General features: G+C 39.9%; 1 protein-coding gene across 5 annotated transcripts in view; it reads left to right on the forward strand.

Moving 5' to 3' along the window:
• USP16 (ubiquitin specific peptidase 16) overlaps positions 1–24,254 on the forward strand; it is a 1,120,218-nt gene that overhangs the window by 86,971 nt on the left and 1,008,993 nt on the right. For all 5 annotated transcript variants that reach the window (XM_044071387.1, XM_044071383.1, XM_044071384.1 and 2 more), the window contains one exon: positions 5,264–5,367. In XM_044071387.1, the coding sequence (XP_043927322.1) occupies positions 5,264–5,367 (104 nt within the window). The remainder of the gene's footprint in view (positions 1–5,263; positions 5,368–24,254) is intronic.

Below are 24,254 nucleotides of genomic sequence, written 5' to 3' on the forward strand. Positions count from 1 at the left end.
ATCAGATTGTCTCTATGGAGAGATACAGACCAGTTGCAGAATTGCTACTTAGCATACATGCATTTCCTAGAAAAAAAAGCTTCGTAATATTCAATATTCTTTTTCATTTACTTGTTCTCTCTTAAAAACTAACCAATCTTAGGTCCTTAATCCAGACATTTACCCATGCATGAATGAAACAAGCACATTGATTTTAACTTTGCCATGCCTTTTTAACCAGGCTCCTTTTTCATCATTCCATTGCCTATATTCCTCAAAACTGTACAAGAAGAAAGAGAGAAGAGGGGAGAAAAAGAAAAAAAAACATCTGTTTACAATCCCCATTACACTTAAAAATAGCATGCAAAGAAAACCTTGCACCACAAATACAGTACTGTTAAGAAAAGAAAATGTTTTCTGTACTTACATAGCTTTCTCCCCTCTCTTCCCCTTTCCAAAGCATTTTTCTGAACATTAATGACATGAAGTGGGGCATATACTTTAGAGTCCTATACAAATCCAACAAATTTTGAAAAAGTCCAGCATTTTTCTTCTGGAAATATTTCACAAATGTAATTATTGCATTGTAATCCCACATTAAGTTACTGGTTTTATTACTGTTCTCCATCGCCCAAACCCTGTCTCTGCATCATTTCCAATGTACTCTCAATTCTTCTAGTCACTCACATGCGGTCTTCCTTCTCGCCAACATTTTCTGATGAAATACTGGAAAAGGATTCAAAGGTAGAGTCTGTGTGGTCTTCATTATCAGAGGACCAAGAAGCAGAATCTACTTCTGTTTCACAGCTCACTTTTGTTGGACAAACTTTTGTATTTCCTCCTTAGGATGAACTTCATCAAAAAATAATTTTTGTCCTTACAGGGAAGAATACCTTGAAGACAGCAGAGTACAGCAGTTTGAATCTCTCACCTGTATCTCAAAATTCTCTGAATAGTGGAATGAATTTACTTCTCTTTTGCCTGGTGTACAATGAGTAATCATTCTCCACAAATACTGTGTTGTTTCCCACTTTTAGTATTTTGTCCTTCTGCCACAATTTTGTCAAACTCCACTCCTGCTCCTCATAGGATTGCATCTTTACTATTAAAGGTCTAGGTTGCTTTCTTTTATAGCTAGGTTTGGTGCATACATACAATGTGCCCTTTCAACTAACAGCTCCTGCTGTGGAATACCAGCCCATTTGCTTATTTGTGCTTTCATAAAATTAATGCAGTCTGTTCCTTCCAGCTTCTCTGGTATTGCTGAAAATCTCAAGTTTTCCCTTTGTGCACTATCCTCTAATTCTGTTATTTCTGAGACAACTCTTCCTGAGCAGTCTCATATTCAGCCAGTCTTTTCTTCATTTCGAACTGTGATTTTTTCCAGCTTTATCATCTCATCTGTATATCTGTTTTCAGCTTCTTCCATTTTTCCAGCCTTTTGAGGTTTGTGTTTTTTTTTATTTTACCAGGTCTGTATGCAGTTGCCTTATAGCTTCCTGTAGGTTACTGGAAGTCATGTCTGAAGGTTGCATTGCTTTTTGGTGAACAGCTGAAGAACTTTCCCCAGCCATTGTTTTTTCCTCACTTTTTTTAGCTGATTTTTTGGGCAGACTTTTCTAAGACTATTCTCCAGGGTCTGCTGGACACTTACCCTTCCTCCTTCCAAGCTTCATAAACTATGATGTTCTACTGCTATAACTAAGGCTACTGCAGCAATGATCAAATGATGATATAGTGCAATTATAAGTAAACTTGACAGAAACAGTAGATGTCCGAATGATCACTGTTGCAGTAGCTACTCCCTCCATCCCATTTGTTGCATGATTTTTGTTGCCAGGGTGTAGATGTAGAATTTTATTTTCCAAGCATTGCCCTTTCAAGGCTTTAGCTATCCTGTCTCATTTGGCATGGAAGCTCTGAAGGGCTTCATGTCCAGATTGTTGATTTTCTACAGCACTGCTCGAGCTGTTAATGGTCTTGGTGCCTGGAAGGCATATTGCCAAGACAGCTGTAGCAGTGATCATTCAGACATCTATGTTTACTTAAGCAATAGTACTTTCTGGATCTTCTCAGTCTCAGTTCATTAAAGTTGTTACCAGTGGTGATGATCTTCTGTGTCTTGTGATATAGAATCTTCTTCTCAGAAGTTGAATTTTATGGTTGATGAAATCAGCAATCAAACTGTCAAGCCAGCTGGCTAAATAAATATAATATTTGTCCCTTGAATTACCCTGTTTCATATGACTATGATATCCGTCAGAGGGACTTTGGAGCTTTAGGCCTTTATTGAATTACCCTGTTCAGGCTTTTATTTGTAAGAGTGTTTTTTTTTCCAAAAGGGCCAGTTATCCCCTGGAAAACCCTTGCTATTTGCTGAAGTGTGTTTTTTCATCTTTCTCTCAACCCTTTCATTCACCTCCCTGTCTTCTTTCCTTGGACAGAATCTTAAAGTGGCTTGTGTACTTAAGAAGCTTCATTTTAGTTGACTAGTTTATCTTCTTTCTGCTAGACAGGGAGTGTTTGGCCCAGGCGAACAGTCTACATATGGACTCCACACTGCATCATCTTAGCCACCATTCAGCAGGTTGACCATAGGACAGCACAGTTTAGGGTCATTTGAGCAGGAGGTTAACTGTTTCTTTTGTATAGTTAAAAATTGTGTCCACAATATGCCCCAGCCAGCAGGTTGTTGTTGTGTACCCTTCCCAGACATTGTAACTTAGCACTTTACTATAGAAGTAAAGTTTCCTTTGGTACTCTGGTGCATCAGGAGCATTCCTTGTAAAACAGTTTTCTTAAGAAATGGCTGTCTGCCTCCTTTCCCACCTTTTTAAGGGGGTGGATGGATTGGCTTTGTTTCTACCTAACTAGTAGCCGCAATTCCTGGGCGGTCTCCTAAATGCAGCATAACAGAAAGCTGCTTTATAAATGAACAAAAATGTTTAAGGAGACCTTTGAAAGCAATCCGATATATCCTTTTTATGGTGCCAAAGCCCCTCCTCATGCTTTTCATAATCATCATGGGACAGGAGACTTCACAAAGCTCTTCTATCCTTTACAGATAGCATTAATAAAAACAAGAATACTAACCTACTATCTTCTGCTCTTTTTATAGATCTCTCAAAGGCCTTTGATATGGTTAACCACCAAATACTATTAAATATACTTGAATCACTTTCCCTTGATCAGCAACTAGTAAAATGGTTCCAATCCTACCTTGAAAACAGGAAACAAGCAGTCCTCTGGGAAAACAATCTATCTTCTCAGCTCCCTATCACCCTTGGAGTCCCTCAAGGATCTATTCTTGGACCTCTCCTTTTCACAATTTTCATTAATGATCTAAAACTTCCCTTCCACAAACTACATGCATACAATATGCTGATTCAACTCTGGTATGTGCGCATCATCCCCTGCTGAATTACAGGCTAACACACAAACTGTCTTTACTTTAGTGGAAAACTGGTTCCATCAGCGGTGTCTCCTCCTGAACCCTAAAAAAACTAAATTACTTCTATTTACTCCCACACAGAAATCCCCTCTATCAATCTCACAGTAAAATCAAAAATGGCACAGAAATAGCACCTGAAACCACCACCAAACTCCTCGGTGTATTAATAGATAACCATCTTACCTTGACTCACATATTAACGCTACTATTAAATCAGTAAATAGAAAACTGGGATTCCTCTACAGAATCAGACCATTCCTTACAGAATCAGCAAAGATCTCTATTTCCCAAACCCACCTTATTTCCACCCTACTCTATGCCTCACCTATATATACCAACCTATCCAGAACTAATCTAAATAAGCTAGCAACCACCTACAACAACATAGCTAAATTTGCCACTGGTACCCCCTTCGTACTCACCACTGCCTTAACCTTAGACATCTCGGATGGCTGGAAGTACAAAACCAACTAGTTTACCAGCAACTTATTTTTATTCACAAGATTTTACATCATCCTTCAAACACTCCCATACTATGTAACCTAGTAAATTCTTATAAAACCTTCCTACCCTAAGATCAGCTAAAAAACTACAAGTAGCCACTACCAAATCCTTTAACAAAGCTGGAGACTGCCTATTCTCAAATGCAGTTGGCAATTCCTGGAACAAACTTCCAACTGAGATCACATCCCTTACTTCCACCAACCTTTTCAAGAATCAGCTGAAAAACTTCATGAAAACCAAATGGCTTTGCCCCTGCTCTCAGCCTGACTGATACTTATTTTCTCCTCTTTCTAACTCTAACTCTCAAACTTGATTTCTTTTACTGAAACTCCTCTACCTTCTTTATATGGCAAGTTTAAATACTTCTTGCTCTCTTTTTTTGTATCTCCCCATTATGACTTTCTGTATATTTTTTTTGCTTACTGAAACTGAACTAGAACTTTTTCTTTTTGGCTGTTAAAAAAACTAAAAAATTATTACTTGTACTATTTTGTATAAATGTTTCTTTGTTTCTGTCCTTGTTATTGTCTCGGAGCTTTTCTCCTCGGGCCTCTACTGAAAATGGACATATATCCAGTTAGACTAGCCCGGTCAACAAATGTAAAATAAATAAAATAAATAAAATAAAATAAATGTATTTTTTTTAGCTGTGTGTGCTGTGTTGTACACTTGGTCATTACACAATTGACTGTCACTGTTTACTCACTACAGAGCATCTCTTAATGATGAAGTTAGTAGTTGAGTTCTAAACATGTCCATTAATCTTCTAGAGGGTCATATGCAGTGGGTGCTTATTTTCCTTTGTCATACCCCTTTTGAGTCTTCTCTGGAAATGGTGCAAGTTTATAATTGTATGTTATTACTTAAGTTGCTTTCATATTGCAGGTGTGCCAAAATCATTTCCCATGTGGATCAGAAGTGGGAAGAATGGGGCCAGGGCAGCCTCCATGATCTGACACAAGACAGTTACTGTCTATTCCACTGGGGACTAGGGTGCAGGAGTTATGGCAGTTCTTCAAAGACCTCCGAATCATGCACCGCCTTTCCCCAATGGGTTTTTGATCTGCTGTGGGCCACTACATGCATCAGGCATACGTTATAACATTTGAGTTTCATGCCATTTGGTTTTACTGTCAAAACTGTGAATTTAATATTTTTTTAGCAATGTACATATACTACTTTGTTTCTGTCTTCTTAGTTTCTGTAACCAGATTTTCACCATCTAAAATGTTGGTGCAGTTTTAACTTTTTTATCAATAAGGAACACTGTTTATAAATTGTTTTTATGGCAAAAATAATTAATGGAGACTTTACTGATTTGCTTAACAGGTGTTACATATGTGATGAAGAAATACATTATAGCAGCAGTGGGATGTTGGGACAGGCTTTGGTTTATATCAAGAATTTGGCGAACAAAGATCAGCATAATCACTGTGAGTACTTAACAAGAGTTGAATTGCTGCATTTAACAGATTGCTGTAGTTAAATACACATGTGACGTGCTGTAAGGCTGTACTAATATGTGCATATTTGCATACAAATGTAATATGAATGCATACATGTGTATGTATATGTGTATTTGGGTTTGTGTCAGGTGATTGAGTTTTTGGAAACTCGAACTTCATACGGTTGAGACCATGTGCACAGTTTTCTGAGAACTCAAAGCATTGGTATGTAGATTGGGCTACAGTGGGGGTCTGTGAATTTACCATTTTCTCACTGCAGTGCAGTCTCAGAGTTGGTAGATACAATTTGCAGGGGGTGTGGGGGGGGGAGCAGGGGGGGCTTACCCTCTGCAAAAATGTAGATTTTAGTTGCTATGTTTTTTGAGTTGTTAGAAAGTTGATCATATGAAGTTCGACTTCGTGAAAACTCAGTCATCTGACATAAACCTGTCTCTTTATATATATATATATATATATATATATATACACACACACACACACACACACACACACACACACACACTTCTGGTTGATCACAGGAAAAAATGTGATTCATGCAATTTAAAAAGTGGTGCAGCAGTTAGCGTTGTCGCCTCACAGCAAGAGGTTCTCCCGTTCGATTCTCGGCTGGAGCGCCTTCTGTGTGGAGTCTGCATGTCCTCCCCGTGGTCGAGTGATGCTAAAGACATGCAGGTAGGTGCGAGCGTGAATGGACGTGCCTTCTTTGAAGGTTGGGCGTCGGGCTGGCAACTTGGCACCGTAAAAATCCACTGCCAATCATGAGCGGACCGGAGTTCCGCTGTGGCGACCCCTAACCGGGAAAAGCCAAAAGAAGACTTTTACTCTCAAGTTGGATTGTAAGAGGCAAAGTGGTATGTGCAGGGTGAACGTGTAGTTATGTTAGTAGATGAGTCACTAACAGTATAATAGTGAGACAAGCAATGCAGATGTAATTTTTCTTACCCTGTTTTTTGAAAAATCAGGGACAATAGCAAAGGTGTCAATATTAAAGGACCCATGAGTGCATTCTTCCCCTTACAAAAAGTAGCTGTTCTAAAGTTTTTTTTTGACTCTGCTTGTGATTTTTTTCAATTCTGTGATTCAGATCCCAGTACTATATCCTGCAGGAAGCTGTGACAGTGAACACCCCTTGGGATATAGAATGGTTGTACATTAACGTTCAGAATTCTGTCAGTCTCAATGTTTTTTCTAAGTTCAGCTATACCAGATCCCATATGTACACTCTGTGGGTAGTCTTGAGTCAATGCCTTTGTGCACATCTGGATAAAATTACATTTGACATTTCTGTTTTATGTTTTCTGTGATTATACTTTGAAGAATTCTACAGCATTCACCTGTAACAGCTGGATATGGTTTACCTTTTTTGGTCTTTGAATGACAGTCCATTGCTTCTCAACAGTACACAAGACCCCAGCTAGAGTCTGTATCAGTTTTGTAAGATATTCATATCACTCTTTTTTTTCCCTCCTGTTTCAAATTAATACAGTCTGATTGCCTTTATTCTTCTGCATAACAATGGTTAAAATGAAAATTTATCATCTCTGTAAGGATCTGTTTTCATGCTTCAAGTCATATTTTGCCCCTCCCAAACCTTGACATGGAGTATGGTATTCTGTATATTTAGCTATATATTTGGTCAAGGTTTCTTTTAAAGTATCTATTTATTTTTACTTTGATGGCATCATCTTCAACCTCATGAGTGCCGTTCTTCCATGACTTTTAACACAGCATTTTAATTGAGAATGTGAGACTGTAGTGAGTAACTCCATCCAAAAGATTTCCATACAAAGTGTGTTATCTTTAAGATTTTTACACTGTTTGTCTTACCTGTTCAGGGGTTGAACATACTTTACAGGATTGAGATTGCTGTAAAAACTTCAAGGTTCATGGTCAGTAACAAGAATAAGGGACAAGAAGCTGTGGTGGCACATCTTTTTAGTAAGATAATCAAAACTATAGTCACAGACTGAGGTGGAAGAGGAGCAGGTGATTACACAGAAAGGAACAAGAGACAACACAAAAATTAGTGTGTCTGAATTACACATCAGAGAGATGTCTGAAGAAAATACAAAAATTCCTATTAAACTGCAATTTAGGCAGAAAAGGGTCATAAAGGGGAAAAAAAGACTGACCTAATGTAATTTTCATTCTTTCCTTAACTGATGGGTCTCGGATCTGACCTGTGATTTGCTTCGGACACTTTTACTAGATTCTGAAGTTATTGGAGTAGTTCTTACCTATAGGTGGTTTGGTGCTAGATAGCTTGGGTCTTGCTCCCTACTCGAGTTGGGGATCTGGGAAAATTCAGGGCTCGTCGACACAGGGTTCTTCGGCTTCGGTGTTGCGGACTTTTGTTTCTCCTACACCCTCTGCATTTGAAGTATTAAAGAGGGCTTTGTCTCTGTCTAGAGAGAGAACATCCTTGCTCCCCTCGGATTCTGTTTCTGTTACACAGTCTTGTAGGAGTTCTGACCCTCTCAATTCTATCCCACCGGGACAGCATACCAGAACAAGCCTCTAGTCAGTCCCTCGGAAATCTCCTGTCACCTTTGTTACTTCACCAGACCATTCCACTGATGAGGTCCCTAGGAAGAGGACTTGTGAAAGGAGACACTTAAGATACCCTTCAGAAATCCCTCACTGAGACACTGACATTTATGAGGAGGAAGGGTCCGTTAGATCTCCATCTGAGGCTATCTCCTTTGGAGAAATACTGGAACCTCTAAAGCAGAAAGGTAGATGGACTTCCAACCCCCCCCCCTTTCCCAGGAGGAGTATGTGTTCTTGGAGACTTTTGGGTCTGGCCCAACTATGCCATAGGTGACCCCCCCCCCCAAGCTGATGAGCTGATAGACCTGGTCTCACATTGGGCATGGAAGGAGCCAGATACTGTGGCACCAATTGCCAAGCAACTGGATAGATTTTTAGCCCTCTAAAGGGCCGAGTACACTGGAGAAATGGGGTCTCAGTAGATGCTATGGTTTTGGTAGCAGCCACTAAGAAAGATCTCAGAGCAGAACTCATCTGCCTATCCCCCTAACAGGGAGTCTAGGGCTTTGAACAGATTTGGAAAGTGTCTCTATTCCTCAGTGACCTTCACCCTGTGACCACTGAATTATTTGGCACACTTTACAAGGTTGCAAAGAGATGTGACAAAAGAACTCTCCAAATCTCTTTCTGGATCTATAGTGGAGGACCAGAATAAGATTTCTTCACAACTGGCTACCCTTCAATCAATATCTAATGCATCCATGAGACTAATTTCCCGTGCTGCAGAGGGTATCTCAAGGGCAGTAGGTTTGGGCGTAGCTGTCAAGAGACATACCTGGTTGCGCTTGTATGATTTTGCAGAGCTCTTCAAGTCTTTGTTCATCAGTGCTCCTTTTGATGGACCTTCTCTATTCATCTCTAAGGTGAAGGAAACACTCTCCAGAAATGAGCAAGAAGGAAGGACCCTGTCTGCCTTTTGGATCTGTTTTTCTACTCCTGAGAAACCCTTTTCATGGATTCCACAAGGAGGTAGGAAAATGTGATTTTGCAAGTTTCAAGGTCCTTCTAAGACTCACAAGGAGGTAGTTCTTCCAGAGGCGGGGAGACTCTAATGAAATATGCCATTCTCACAGCAGAGGTAGCCCACAGATCCAGGATTTCAAAGATTCCTTGTTGAATAAACCCTATCAGCACTCCTGAAAGGTTGACCAGCTGCTTTTCTTTGGAAACAGTCATGGGGCACTTGTCTCTGCACTTAGAAGACTGACCATCCATCACAACAGTTACTTGGGAGCAGAGCATCATATCCAGAGGTAATTTCATACCATTTTCCCAAATTCCCCCCATAAAAATGAAATAAATCCTTGATGGTCCACCCAGTCAGAGAGAGGCATCAGCTCTGGAAATAAGAAAGCTGCTAGAAAAAGGTTCATCCAAAAAGTCCCAGCAGACCAGATAGCATCTGAAATTTATTCAAGATTCCTTTTAGTGCCAAAGAAAGTCAGAGCACTTGAGACCCATTCTGGATCTCAGCAAATTAAACCAGTATGTGAAATATTCAAAGTTCTAGATGGTCACATTTCAGCCCATTTTTCCCCTGTTGTGAAAGATTGGATGTGCTCAACTGATTTTAAGGATGCATACTATCACATCAAAATAAACAGGCGCTCCAGAAGATATCTGCACTTCCAGCTGGGATACAGTCATTATCAGTTAAGAGCACTGCCCTTTGGCATGCCCCCCCCCAAGTTGTTCACCAAATGCATGGCAGTGGCAGCATCTCACCTAAGTCAGCTTAGGATTCCAAATGTTTCTGTATCTAGATGACTGACTCCCAACTGCCCCAACCAGACATTTAACAAGCAAGGGACTATTTGCTCCATTTGAGTCATCTGGGCATCTCAGTCAACTACAACAAATCACATATCACTGCTACGAATAAAATGATACACAGATGCATGTAGATCACTGCAAATACACACTGCCATTTATTTTATAAAACAAATAAGCACTTTCGTCTTGACTATCATAAAAGACTTTATCAGATATTGCAGGTTAACAAACATGGGAAATTTGAAAGCTAGTGAACAGTCACATTATTTCCTGAGGTTCATTTCTTAAAATTATACTGTAATATTATGTTAAAATCATTCATAAAAAATCAGCATGACAGTTTCCAAACTAAATAAACATTCAAAATTCAAACTTAAAATCATGTAATGAAAAAAAACTGCAAAACACTCTCTTACATTATAGTTTCATCACTTTTGGTGATAGATGAAACTTCTTTAAGCCCTGGGGTACTGCCTACATTAAGCTGTAACTGCCAGTACAGCTCTTTCTTTGCTAATAGCAGATCCCCATGGTCCCCCCTTGGGTTCACATTTAATTGTTCTAGCATCACCAATTTAAAGTTATGACCTGGCCATTCGATAATATGTTTAGATAAGGCGTTTTTGTTACTTTTCTTCCTAATCTCATAATGGTGTTCGTATATTCTTTCTTTTAACATGCACTCAGTTTTGCTTGCATAGAATCCACAACAGCTGTGGCATAGAGCTAACTAAACACCTTTAGTTAAACAGCTATGTCTTCCTTTCACTTTCAACCGTTTTTTTATTTTTTTATTTTTATTATAAGATGTTCAAAGCAAAGTATATTCTTGAAGCAACTACAGCTACTACATTTATACATCCCATACATGATGTCATCTCTCTCCCATTCTTTTCTGGGCTTCAAACATATTTTTGAAGGTTAAGCTTCTTCTGTATATAAAAGAAACAAAACGTTGCACAGATGTCACAGTGAATAGTTTTAATCCTGTTTTAGTGCTTCCATTCCAAAAAGTACAGGAACTTCTTCAGAAACAGTAAAACCATTTCCTGGATACATTTAAAAAGCCAAAAAGGCATCAAAATGAGAAAGCCTTAAAGTGACCGTGTTTAGAAAAAGTGTGCACAGACAACACTGCAAATCAAACTCAGAAATAATTTAAGTTAAAAAGACAGTGTCAAACACCTAGTTAAAAAAAATGTGTGTGTATGTATGTATGTGTATATATATATATATATATATATATATATATATATATATATATATATATATATATAAAATGTATCATTAACATTTATTTATATATAAAAATATATAAAAAAATTTTTGTTTTTACTCTCGTATGTAGTAAATTGTAGTGGGCAGCCACGGTGGTGCAGTGGTTAGCATTGTCGCCTCACAGCAAGAGGTTCTCCGGTTCGATTCTTGGCTGGGGTGCCTTCTGTGCGGAGTCTGCATGTCCTCCCTGTGGTTGCGTGGGTTTCCTCCGGGTGCTCCGGTTTCCTCCCACATCCCAAAGACATGCTGCAGGTGGATTGGACTCTCTAAATTGGCCCTAGGTGTGAGTGCATGTGTGTGTGTGCCTTCCGTGGAAGGTTGGGCACTGAGCTGGCAACTCGGCACTGTGAAACTCCACTGCCAATCATGAGCGGACAGGTGATCCGCTGTGGTGACCCCTAACCGGGAAAAGCCGAAAGAAGAAGAAGGAGATGTAGTAAATTGTAGTCCACTGCTATCAGTGCAACCCTTAATGTTCATAATTTTTTCTTTTGTTTTTCTCCTTATAATTAATGTTGTATTTGCAGTGTTGTTTTTAATAGTTTTTGTCCTGTATGTTTATCTTTGCTTATGTCTGCTAGGGCTCTTTCCTCTCAGGTCTCCACTGAAAATGGGTTTGTTTGCAAACTCAGATGGACTAACCCGGTTAACAAATGTGAAATAAATAAATAGAAAAAAATAATTGACAGTTAAGAATAAAATCCTAGTATACATCTTAAAAATGTGTATGGGCAAATAGATACATAATCAAATACTAGCAGCTTAACTTTAGGTGCAGGTTTAATGGAAATAAAGTCATTTGTTCCAGGGTATACCCCTGCATTCAAAAGTAGGTGCAAAAAAAGCTCACACTACTTTAAACAGAGGTCTCATTCACCCTCCCGTAATAGGCAATGGGACTTTAAGCAGGATTGTAAAAACAAATTTCTTTACATATAATTGAGCATTTCTATAGAGCATTTATGTTGTGTTCCTTTTTAATCACATGAGCATACTGGTAAATTATTTTTCTCAATACCCCGATAGTCTTGCCACTATAAAATACTGGGCAGGAAAAACAAAAGGCATTGTAAATAACCCCTTTTGTTTCACAGTTATGACTGCCTTTCACTGATAAATTGAGGTAACCTGCCACAGAACAATATATATACTTTGTAAAATAAACCTGCATTGCTTACAGGTGCCACAGCACTTCATTCCAGCATTTCTGACTACAGTGTCAATGCAATCTCTGTTACTTTCAAATAAAAGTTTTAAATTCTTACTGTTCTTGTAGATGAACTTTGGTTGCTCACCCGGATGGTTTTGTTAAACTACACTTTTTCAGTTAGTCTGTATATACATAAAAAATGTACTTCACCTTACAGCATCAGGTCTGCAAGAATAGAAGAACCAAAGTCACTGATGCAAAAGAAAAAGTCTCTATCTTTATAGTGTCTTTTCTGCCTGTATCAGCAGTTTGTAGAAATATGCCAGAATAATAAGTCTTTCCTTTAAAGCTGGTTTTCTGACAGTTTGTTTTCCATATTTTAAACATTCTGTCTCAAAGAATAACTCCTCTTGTCCTTGGCCTATCTTGCGTATCATGTTGACGAGACACAGCTGCATACAAGAGTTCATCTTGACCTGCTTGTAGATAATAAATTTCACAAGCTGCATAGTTTGTAAAATATTTTACTTCTGATTCTTAACAATGAATGCCAAGCTATATGTTTTTGCCAAGTTAGTTAACGGAGTTCAAACTGAGTGCACTCTACACACTGAAATGCAGGACATTTGATGTTCTTCATCTCACATTGCTGCAGTCCTTACATATGAGGTAGTCCGCTGTCCTCAGTCGGCCCGAATACCAAAGTATTAGGCTGACGTCGGTCAAGGCGCTTAAAACTGACATCAGGACGTCAGGGTACAAAAGCGCATGACCGACGTCATATCCCCAGTCTTTTTTGCCGCATGGTCCGATGCAGAAGCAGCGTTGCAAGTGCCGTTCGGCGTTCTGAAATTTTTCGAGTTCGGAGTTTCAGACCGAATCCAAGTTGGCTAAGTACCCCGTTGGGGAATATTTCGGTTTTTTCTTGCCTCAGTGTATTACCGGATGTCAGAAAAAGTGAATAATTGTATTTCTTGTGGGAAACAGATACCGCATAGGGATTACCATTCTTTGTGCATTCCTTGTTTGGGGCCTGAGCACGACGTAATCGGGTGTCGCTTTTGTGCTAGGTTTAATAAGCGCACTGTTAAGCGAAGTTAGATTGTGCTAGGCTGGTCTTCGGTAAGCGGTGCAATTATAATATGCCGTCAGATACTCCGACGCCCGCTTCCACGAAGAAGCGCAAGGACAAAGCGGTTAAACCCAGGCATGATGAGTTGTCCGTTCCGGATGCCGGTTCTTTAGAGGCTTCAGTGGAACCGGTGGTTCCGATGGGGGCTTCTCTGGAGTCTCAGGGGGAGACTTTAATTTTGCAGGATGTAGCCTCTCTAGAGGCAGGTCAGGCTGAAGGGGCTTCTCAGGTTTCTGTACTCCCCTCCCTTCCCAGGGGGGTTAGGCCCTCTCCTTCTGTTTCCAAGGCTTCTTCCAGAGGCAGGCCAGGTTTAGCTTCTGCTGGTGTCAGTCCTAGTTCAGCAGGGTCTGTGCCTAAGAAGCACATGCTTAAAATGGCAGAAGATTTGATTACTCTGATTAGAGGTTCTATGCCCCCTCCTGATAAGAGGCCTAGGGTGGAGCCAGAGTTGGAAGGTTTTGAACAGGCTTGGATGATTCAGAGTCTTGCTGAAGACTTGCAGGAGTACACTCCTTATTCTGATTCTGATGCAAAAGATTCCACTCCTTCTGCTTCTCCTCCAGAGGATTTTTCTTTTCAGAGACACTTCATTCTATGAGGGAACATTTTAAGTAGGAAGGTCTGGACTTCTCTGAAACTCGGTAAAGGCTTAGGGAATTTTGTTTTACCTCAACATAGGCCCTTAGCCATACCCCTGTTCTGGATGTTGTGCAAGATGTATTTTCAGAGGCTTCACTTAATCCTGATTCTCTGCCCCTAAGCCTGTTAAACCGGATAGGTATTACAGGGTGCCTGAGGCTCATAAATATCTCTATAAGAGTCCTAGGGCGGACCCAGAAACTGTTAGTCAGGGACCTAAGGGTGTCAAGGCCTCTGTTGTTAAGAATCCGGTTCCTCTAGATAAAGAGGCCAGAGCTTTGGATAGATGGGGAAAGAAGGTCTATACATCTTCTACCTTAGCTATGAGGGCTTTGAACTGCCAGTTTCATATGTTGAAATATCAAAATTTTCTTCTAATTGAAATCTAAGGTGGATGCTCTGGCAGAAGGCATTGACTGTAAAGAATTACAAGATTTGGTGCATGTCTCTGAACAGGTGGGTAAGCATTCTTTGCAGTGTGGTTTTGATGCTTTGCAGGCCTCTTCTAGGGTGGCTGCCACTGGTTCAGTTCTTCGCAGGCACGCCTGGCTTAAGGATCAGAATTTATCTGACCATGTTAAGACAAGGATTTTGGATGTTCCTTTGCAGTCTGAAGTGTTGTTTGGTCCACCTGTGGAGTCAGTCTTGAAGAAATTGGAAGACAAGGCTAAGTCTATGCAGACTGTTAAAGATTTTTTGCAAGTTCAGCCTCCAAAGTTTAGTAGAAATTGGCCTGCTAAGGGGTGGACGTATCCTTCTTCTGATTCTCAGTCTAGGGGTAGATCTAGACGTGGTAGGGGCATGGAGTTCACCTGCACAGTCTTCGAGTGAGGGCAGGGGCCAGTCCTTTCGTAAACAGGCCCAATGACCTACTTTTTCAGCTGCCAGATCCTTCATGCCTGGCAGCACCTTTGGGAGGACGGTTGGCACTTTTCAAAGAGAATTGGATTTTAATTACCCAAGACAAATGGGTATTGGATATCATACACCAAGGTTACAAGTTTTATTTCCATACCTTACCTCCTTTCAAAGGCATGCCAGACGTTCCTCCTCAGCAAAGACTAGAGGCTCACAAACAGATTTCTCTACTACTTCAGATAGGAGCTATACAACCGGTCCCTCTGCCAGAAGTGGGCCTAGGATTTTATTCTCGCCTGTTTCTAGTACCAAAGAAAGGGAACACGTGGAGACCAATTTTGGATTTATCTATCCTCAACACATATCTGGACATTCCCAAGTTCAAAATGTTGACGTTACAACAGCTTTTACCTCTACTGGGCAAAGATCACTGGATGGTGACTCTGGATCTCAAGGAGGCTTACCTTCATGTTCCTATCAGGCCCTGTTGCAGGAAGTATCTGCGTTCGGGCTGGGACTTTTCATTATCAGTTCTCTGCATTGCCCTTTGGCTTATCTACTGCCCAGAGTGTTCACAAAGGTTCTGGCTCCAGTGGTAGCTTTCTTCAGGCTAAGAGGAATACAAATCTATCCTTATTTGGACGATTGCCTGATTCTGGCTCAAGGAAAGGACGAACTTCTTCATCATTTACAGTATGTGATGGCAGTGTTAAGATGCCTAGGGTATTCTGTGAACGAAATAAAGTCCAGTCTAGTACCCCCTCAGGACATGTGCTTTCTGGGTGTGAGACTGAATACAGCATCCCAGATGGCCTTTTGACCCCGGACAAACAAAAGAATCTTTCTCTTTACTTCCACCAGTTGTCTCGTCAGTCCAGGCTGACTGCAAGGACAGTCCTTCAAGCCTTGGGGTTCATGGCATCTTGTATTCTGGTACTTCCCAATGCCAAACTGCATATGAGGAAGCTACAATGGTATCTCAAAAATGTATGGACGCAACACTGCCAAGATTTGGACACTGTCATTCAGATAATACCTTGCATTCAAAAGGAATTTTTGTGGTGGGCTCAGGAATGTCACCTAAACAAGGGACTCTCTGTGACCCGACCGGAGGCGAGTCAGATTCTAACGACAGATGCCTCAGACAAAGCTTGGGGAGCTCATCTAAATGGAAAATGGGTACAAGACACGTGGCCTGCCAGACTTCAGCATTTACATATCAACTTGAAGGAGATGTTAGCAGTCCAATTTGCATTGATAGCTTTTAAGGATTTACTTCTTCCAGGGCAGGTGTTGATTCAAACGGACAACACAACTGTCATGTGGTACATCAACAAGCAAGGGGGGACACATTCTTATCCTCTATGCAGACAAGCAATGATTTTGTGGGAGACTGCTCTCAGTTTACAGCTACATCTTCAGGCAAGGTTTCTGCCAGGAGCACAGAACTCCTTAGCAGATGTGTTGAGCAGACAAATTATGGATCCCCACGAGTGGAAATTGGATCCTCATGTATTTCAAAAATTGACAGTGTTATGGGGAACTCCAGACCTAGATCTGTTCGCTTCTCCACTGAATTACCAGCTGCCAAAGTTTTGCACAAAAAGGTTTCATCCACGGCTTGGAAAGTGGATGCTCTCTCATTCAATTGGAGCAATCTTCACGTGTATGCCTTTCCACCACTGCCTCTCCTCCCAAAGGTACTCCTGAAGGTCAGACAGGACAAGCCAACCATGATTTTAATAGCTCGATTGGCCTCGACAGCACTGGTACCCATTACTGAGAAGTCTGGTACGGGAGCCTCCATGGCCTTTGCCTTCGATTCCACACCTGCTGTCTCAGGAGAACAGTCATTTACTCAATGTCAAACTTCACTCTCTACATCTAACAGCCTGGCATATTCTGTTTTAAACCCTGAAGGGTCTCAGCTTCCACAACAAGTTTTGAATGTTATTTTGGAGGCCAGAAGGCCTAGTACAAGGAAAGTTTACGCAGATAAATGGAGGAGATTTTTATTTTGGAGCACAGCAAAGGACTTTGATGTTTCTAAACCTAATTTAAGTGTTGCTCTTCAATACCTTACTGGGTTATTGGACAAAGGCTTGTCCTTCTCCTCTATAAAGGTTCATGCTGCAGCAATTTCTGCTCACTATGACTGTGACCCACCATTATTTTCTCATCCTTTGTTTAAGCAATTCCTTAGAGGGGCAAAGAATATAAGACCCCAGAGCTCCTACTCCTGCTTGGGATCTCAATTTTGTGTTGGAGAAACTCACTCTACAACCTTTTGAGCCTGCAGCAACGGCCGAGTTGAAATATTTATCATGGAAGACTGCTTTTTTGTTGGCCATTACCTCTGCGAGAAGGGTTTCTGAATTACAGGCCCTTATGGCGGTTGAGCCTTTCTTAATTTTCCACAAGGATAGGGTGTCTTTGCGTACTAACCCTTCTTTTATGCCTAAAGTGGTTTCTAGTGTGGCTTTAAACCAAACTATTCATTTGCCTACCTTTATGCAAACCCCCAAAATAAAGGGGAGAAGATTTTGCATACTTTGGATATACACAGGCAGTTGCGATATTATTTGAGCAGAACTAAGGGGTTCAGGCAGTCTCAGCAGTTATTTGTTTCATTTGCTTTGGGTTCTCGGGGCAAACCTGTTTCAAAACAAACTATTTCTAGGTGGATTGGTTTTTGTATTGCTTTCTGTTATTCCCATCATGGTAAGGAGATTCCAGCTGGTATTAGGCCTCATTCCACTAGGGCTACTGCCACTTCTACAGCTTTTTTAAGGGGGGTGGCTACTAAAGATATTTTGGAAGCAGCTACTTGGAGTTCAGTGCATACTTTCTCTAAGCATTACCACCTTCCACTTTACTCTAAATCTAGGGCTGGATTTGCCACTGCAATTTTACAGGGCATTTTGGCAGCTCCTAATGCTTTTTAGTTTGGCCATCCTCCCTTACCTCTGCTTTGGGATTCTACCCATATGTAAGGACTGCAGCAATGTGAGATGAAGAACATAGTACAATTTTGTACCTACCATAAATGTAGATGTTCAAGATCCACATTGCTGCAGTCAATAACCCTCCCTCCTTCCCTCTGTAGTTAGAGGTGGTTGTGTAGTTTGGATTGTAAATATTGTAAATATTGTAAATATGGTTAGTGCAGGGGTGGTTGGTTGGTGTTTGCTGTTTTTTGGCTTTGGCCTTTCCTTTTAGGGCCTTCTGACATCTGGGGCAAGAAAAGACTGAGGATATGACGTCGGTCATGCGCTTTTGTACCCTGACGTCCTGATGTCAGTTTTAAGCGCCTTGACTGACGTCAGCCTAATACTTTGGTATTCGGGCCGACCGAGGACAGCGGACTACCCCATATGTAAGGACTGCAGCAATGTGGATCTTCGAACATCTACATTTATGGTAGGTACAAAACTGTACTTTTTACATTTTCAGAAAAATCCACAGAAATCCATTTTAACCTGTACTCTCACAATTTCCTCTTATATTTAAAATGCAGAAAATGACTGTTCATTTTCTATTTTTTCTTCAGTTGTACACATTGAAACCTTCTCCAGTTTATTCAGGTTAATCATCATGATTTGCTGAACTCTAAGTTTATCGCAAATGACAACTTATGTGGCAATTCCAGATAGTATGACTATAATGCCTAGCACTACTAATACAGGGATGTATCAACCAGTTTAACATATTTTTTTTCCTGATTTTGACCAGTCAGTAAAGATATCCCACCAGTTGTGAGTAGTGTCTTTTTTGGTCTTTTCAGCCAAACTAAGTAGTTTATTTTTTGCAATGATGCTTAATGCCTCATAATACAGAATACTTTTATTTCTTTTTCCAAATACTCTCTGAGAATTTTAGTACTGTCCATTATGTTTTTTAAATTATCCAAAGATATAGATATATTGGGAAGCTGTAATAAGTCATAATTCCAGTTCCTGGAAATGTTTACTTATATAGCTTCAGTAAACACATAGCTCTTATTCCATTTAAGGAAATCGGCATGTGATAAACATCCTACAAAAGCTAATTTTAAACTATGGTCTACGTCTTTTTCTGTAACCAGACAAATATACTGAGGAGCCACTTCTGTAAACATTTGAAAAGAAGAAGGCATAACGGTCCATTTACACAAATTTATCTGGTACACTGGAAAGGTGCTCTGTAGGATACAACTGCATTCCTTCCTTTGTTGCCTTTTATGTCATCTGAGCAGCATAGTTATTTAACTGAAATTTTTAATTTGTAGCTTTCCGATGAGCTTTTACCTTTAAAATACTGTAGCAACCCACAAGAGATTGACTATGAACCAAATTCCAAATAGTCTGTAACACAGAAGCATGCTTGAGTGGTTTGCCCATGTTATCAATAAACCCTGTCCTTGCCCATGTAGACATATGCAGCCACAGAGAATTAACTACGTATGCACTGTCTGAAAAATATTGACAGGTGGAAAATGCTGTAACACATAAAGAACTACTTCCAGTTCAGCTCGCTGAGCAGACATGTGTCCCGGTAACTGAATCAGAGTCGGCTGTCCCATAGAAGGGTTTTCTGGTACTACTGCAAATCCAGTCCGATATTGTCCATTGCCCCAAAATCGAGCACCGCCAACAAGACGGATGGCCTGCCATCCTGAAAATCAGGAGACAGAATGGGCTTTTCAGGATTTGAAATGTGCCTAATGCATTTTTGTCATTTTCCTTCATATCCCATGAAGTTAGATAAGTAGTACTTATTTCCTGCCTTTATTGTAACTTGCTTGACAGTAAATAATGCCAACCATTTTTCGTAATTTTTTTTAAGTTTTCTTGCCTCGTGGGTCACCAACCGTCTGAAGGAAAATTACTGTACTGCCCTGTATTGGGCTGCAGTCGTTCATCCGCCACTCAATGGACAAAGTTTAGGAAGAGAAGAATCGATTCTAAAAAGGTCTGCACTGTAATGTCGCACTTTGAGAGGCACCTCTTCAGGCTACCTCCCCGGTCGTTTCGACTGGACTGCTCACCACTGTTAAAGTACACTTTTTCAAGTAGTCTGTACCTTTACTCAATGAAAACACTGAGACAGTTCTGCTGTTACGACATTTGTTTACTGCACACAAGGTTTACATCTAGCTTAGCAATGAAAGGTATATACATCAAAAATGTACTTCAGCTTACAGCATCAGGTCTGCAAGAATAGAAACATCAAAGTCTCTGATACAAAAGAAAGTCTCTGATACAAAAGAAAAAGTCCCAATCTGTTCATCTTGATCTGCTTGTAGATAATAAATTTCACAAGCTGCATAGTTTATAATAGAGAAAATATTTTACTTTTGATTCTTATCAACAATAAATGCCAAGCCATATGTTTTTGCCAAGTTAGTTAACTGAGTTCAAACTGAGTGCACTCTACACACTGAAATGCAAGACATTTATTTTACATTTTCAGAAAAATCCACAGAAATCCATTTTAATCTGTTCTTTACTCTCACAGGTTTGTCGTGCCAAAAGTTCCAAAAAACATGTTTCAACAGTTATTGATTGCCCGTTTTAAAGAAGAAAACCCTGTTGTATTTGACCACAAAGGCTTGGGACATATCTTCAAGACTGTCAGCAGGCTCCTTAGGATGAAATGAGTGGGGGTGCTGTATTGGGGCCCAATATCTAGTACTCCTATTTTCAGAAACCCAGTTGTATAAATCATCTAACATGGGTAGCCACAAACACTAAAAAGCTGGTTCATATAGTTAGTTTCTTTCTGAAAAATGTCATCCGAGACAAGCCTACTCAGGCGAATCAGCTGGCCCTTAACTAAATTCTTTTTCTGCTACAAGTGATGGCTTCCAGAATGTAAACAGGCACTGAAAAAAGTCTGTTTCCTATAGATATTGGACTCATAAATGTACTTCTCCACATTCTTGTATATGGTGACGTCTAAACAGTTAATATTATCTTTGTACATTGGTGAGTAAACTGTAAGTTAAATTATTGAGAAATTCAATGAGGTCCATGAGCTCAGTAACACTCTCCCTCCACAGAATAAAAATATCATCCAAATATATCACATAGCTCACTACATTAGAGAAAAAAAGGAGACTTGAAAATGCTGTTGGTTTTCCAAGTCCAATGCACCATTTATGTGCTCTGGAGTTATCAGAAAATGGTGGCAGCCTCTCTAAACTCATGCATATTATCCAAATACTCCCTTGTTTTCTCTTTAGCACTCTGCAGTTGTTCTACAGGATTCCCCTTATTCTGCAATACTTTAACCGTTGTCCACCCCTCTAAATAATTCATATTCTTAACCATATGTATTTCTCATTAATTTATACACTGCTTTTAGACTTCATTTTCATTTTATCCCATTCACTAGCTATTCCTTCCAAAGAAATTTCTGTCTTTCCTAATAACTCTTAAATAATTTTTTACCCATTCCCTAAATTCCCCTCTTTTTAACAGGTAATTCAGAAAGCACCATTGTCTTCTTTGTAAATCATTACCCTGAATTTTTATCTTTTTTATTGGTGCATGATCTGAAATAGTTATTGGACATTTGTCATATATTTCAATTAAATGCATTTCTTCCTATGAAATATAATTTCTATCCAGTCTAGCCCAGCTATTATACCTGGAAGAATAATACATAAATTCTGAGTTCCTAGTACTGAATTCATATCTTCTATACCAAATATTTTTATAAATTTCTTCAGAAATCTACCTCTTTTTTTATATTTTTCCTTCTAGGTCCTATTGATACATTCTCACTATTGGAAATCAAGTTCCATTTCTCACCAATAAGTAATAGTCCCAAATGAAAAATGATTATTTCTCCTAAAAGTTCATGAGCTCCATATTAGCAGTTTCTTTTTTTCCACAAAAAAAAAATATTTTTCCAAGTACAGTTGAATAAATTCCATAATATTTGTATATAACATCTTAATAACTATGTACACTATTACATTAGTCTGACACTATAACAGAGCTCAATATATACAATTACTTTATAGGTATAACAATCTAGTTATCAGAGTGTATCTGTTCAGTTATTGTAAAGTGTCAGTCATTGACTTTTTTCCATGGATTGTTAATAAATGGCTTAGGTTGAATCCTTAATTCTTTCATTTTAATTTCCAACAATGCTTTGCTCTTTAGTAGGCTGTAGAAGTCATCCAAAGTCGGTATTGTTTGTATTCCATCTTCTTGTTATACACTTCCTTGAGATTGCAAGTATTGTCCATACTAGATACATACTTGACTCGTTCAAATGAGGACCTTCGTACGCGTTTAATAAGATAAGTTAATGATTCATTAAATAAAGCTTGTAAAAAGTTTTTAATACCATTCCAAAATGGCTTCATTTTAACACAGTCGAAAAAATGTGATTCTAATCTGCATTGTGTATTTGCTCACACCTCCAACATATTCCTGTTGTGGAAGAATTAATTTTAGTAATTATATCTGGACTTAAGAATGCTCTGTGCAAGCATTTTCAATTAAAAGCTTTCCAGTGTTGTGCAAAGGATGTATGTTTTATTGATAATAAAATATTTGATTTAATTTCTTCAGTTAGCTGTAATGAGTGTCCTTTTGTTATATAATTCCAATATAAGAATTTGGGTGTTGTTTTATAGTTTATCAATGTCTTGTAAAATTTTGAAATACTGTTTCCCATGTCATAATCATTATATATGATTTTATATAGGTATTTCATAAGTTTAGGCATTTCTTTAAATGAAGAATTACTAAATGTTATGTAGTCCTATCTCGCCGTAATTCTTGCTGGATGGGTTCAGAGCCAATTCTCTGCTCCGACTCGGCCTATACTAAAGCTCAAGAGCTTTTACTGGCTTGAGGCTAATCCCTATCCCATGGTGCCTCACGGCAATTCCCCAGATCTCGTTTGCCGCAAAAGCTTCAGGGTTGTCTCCTTACTGGCTCATTGGCTAAGTAGAAGATTTTTTGATAAATCTTGTTATATTTCGTCCTATTTCTTCACTTTCTACTTTTAATAGTTGTTCATTATTACCTGTGTGATTGCTATCGAGTGCTTGATCCCCTATTCCACCTTTTTAGGATTGTACGGCCCATTTTGGTTAGAAGGCCGTAGTTGCCCGTTTAAATTAGAGAGCCTTTCCTCCATGAGTGCTAGTCTTTAAAAAAATAAGTAAATAAAATTTTCTTCTCTTCATATCTTTGCTGTTGTTATTAAAAATTGTTGTTGGCCTTGATTTATTGTTAGCATGTCTAAAGAGAAAGAGAACATAAGCAACACTGCCCGTCGGGGTTCAAGAAATGTGACAAGTGTTCAGAAAAAATGTCATTGACTGACGGTCACACTAGCTTTGTGTACTGTTTGGGAGAGGCTCACTTACAAGAACCCTGTACTTTTTGTCATGCCTTTAGTACTAGGGTTCTTAATGAGGGGAAACATAAATTAATAGACAGGGGTCTTATGACCAGTTCCTTCCAGGAACAGCTGGAACTTGGTCAGACAGCTTCCAAAACTGTGAAGAAAAAATCTTCGGTTCCAACGTCTGAGACATCTAAAAAGTCTAAAGACATGGAGCCAAGGAGTTCTGGCTCCGATTCCGCTTCTTCTGTCTCGGTGCCATTGGTTTCTTCGGTGCCGAGGCAGCCTTCGGTATCGAGACACTCACCAGTTTACTGACCCTGTTTCACCTACGTTGAGGTCTCCTGTATTAGAAAGGAGGATATATCCTTCTGTCTCCACCAGTTCCTCCAGGACACTTTCAGATGAGGACATCGAGTGGGTGGTGAAGAGGTTGCTCTGTGACCCAGCTCTGCCTAAAAAGTTAGCCATTCTGGACCCAAAGGCTTCAGAGCCGCCCCATCTACAGACTACTGCTCCTCCTCCGACTGCTTCTCTCTCTGAGCCAAACACTTTGGGTTTTTCTTTATTGGATCCTTCGGTTCCGAGAATTCTTCCTGCTTCCTTGGAACCGATAACTCTATCCTCAGCAGCTCAGTCTGTAGCCAAGGAATCTGGGAGCCGACGCTCTTGAGTCGACTCCGAGAGGGATAGTCACCCCGGTTTTTCTTCTGAACCAGCCCTGCTTCTTTGTGCTTCGGCTCGACTGAGCTCGGTTCCCATGTTTGCTTTGGAACCTGTCCCTCCTGCTCGGAGCCGACCTTCCGTCTCCTCGGAACTGAGGTAGTCTTCAGAGTGGGGTGGAAAGGCCTTCAAAGCAATAGAGAAGGCTTTGTCCAGTGCCAAAGCCCTGCCTTTGGACCCGATGTCCCACCAGCAGCCGGTAGCAACCTCTTCTCCCCTGCCACCCCCTCAGCGTAGAGAACCAGAGACCCAAGCAGCCCCCATTGGAGGTGACAACTCTTCCGAGACCTCCCCATATTATCCCACTGGGGAGCTTCCTCGGAAGAGACTTTGTAAGAGGAAGCATGTTGACTCACCTGAGTCTGTCACGTCAGACATTGATTTGGATGAGTCAGAAAG

This window comes from Protopterus annectens, chromosome 5.part0, assembly GCF_019279795.1.
Source record: "Protopterus annectens isolate FY-2018-M chromosome 5.part0, PAN1.0, whole genome shotgun sequence".
Taxonomy (NCBI): domain Eukaryota; kingdom Metazoa; phylum Chordata; order Ceratodontiformes; family Protopteridae; genus Protopterus; species Protopterus annectens.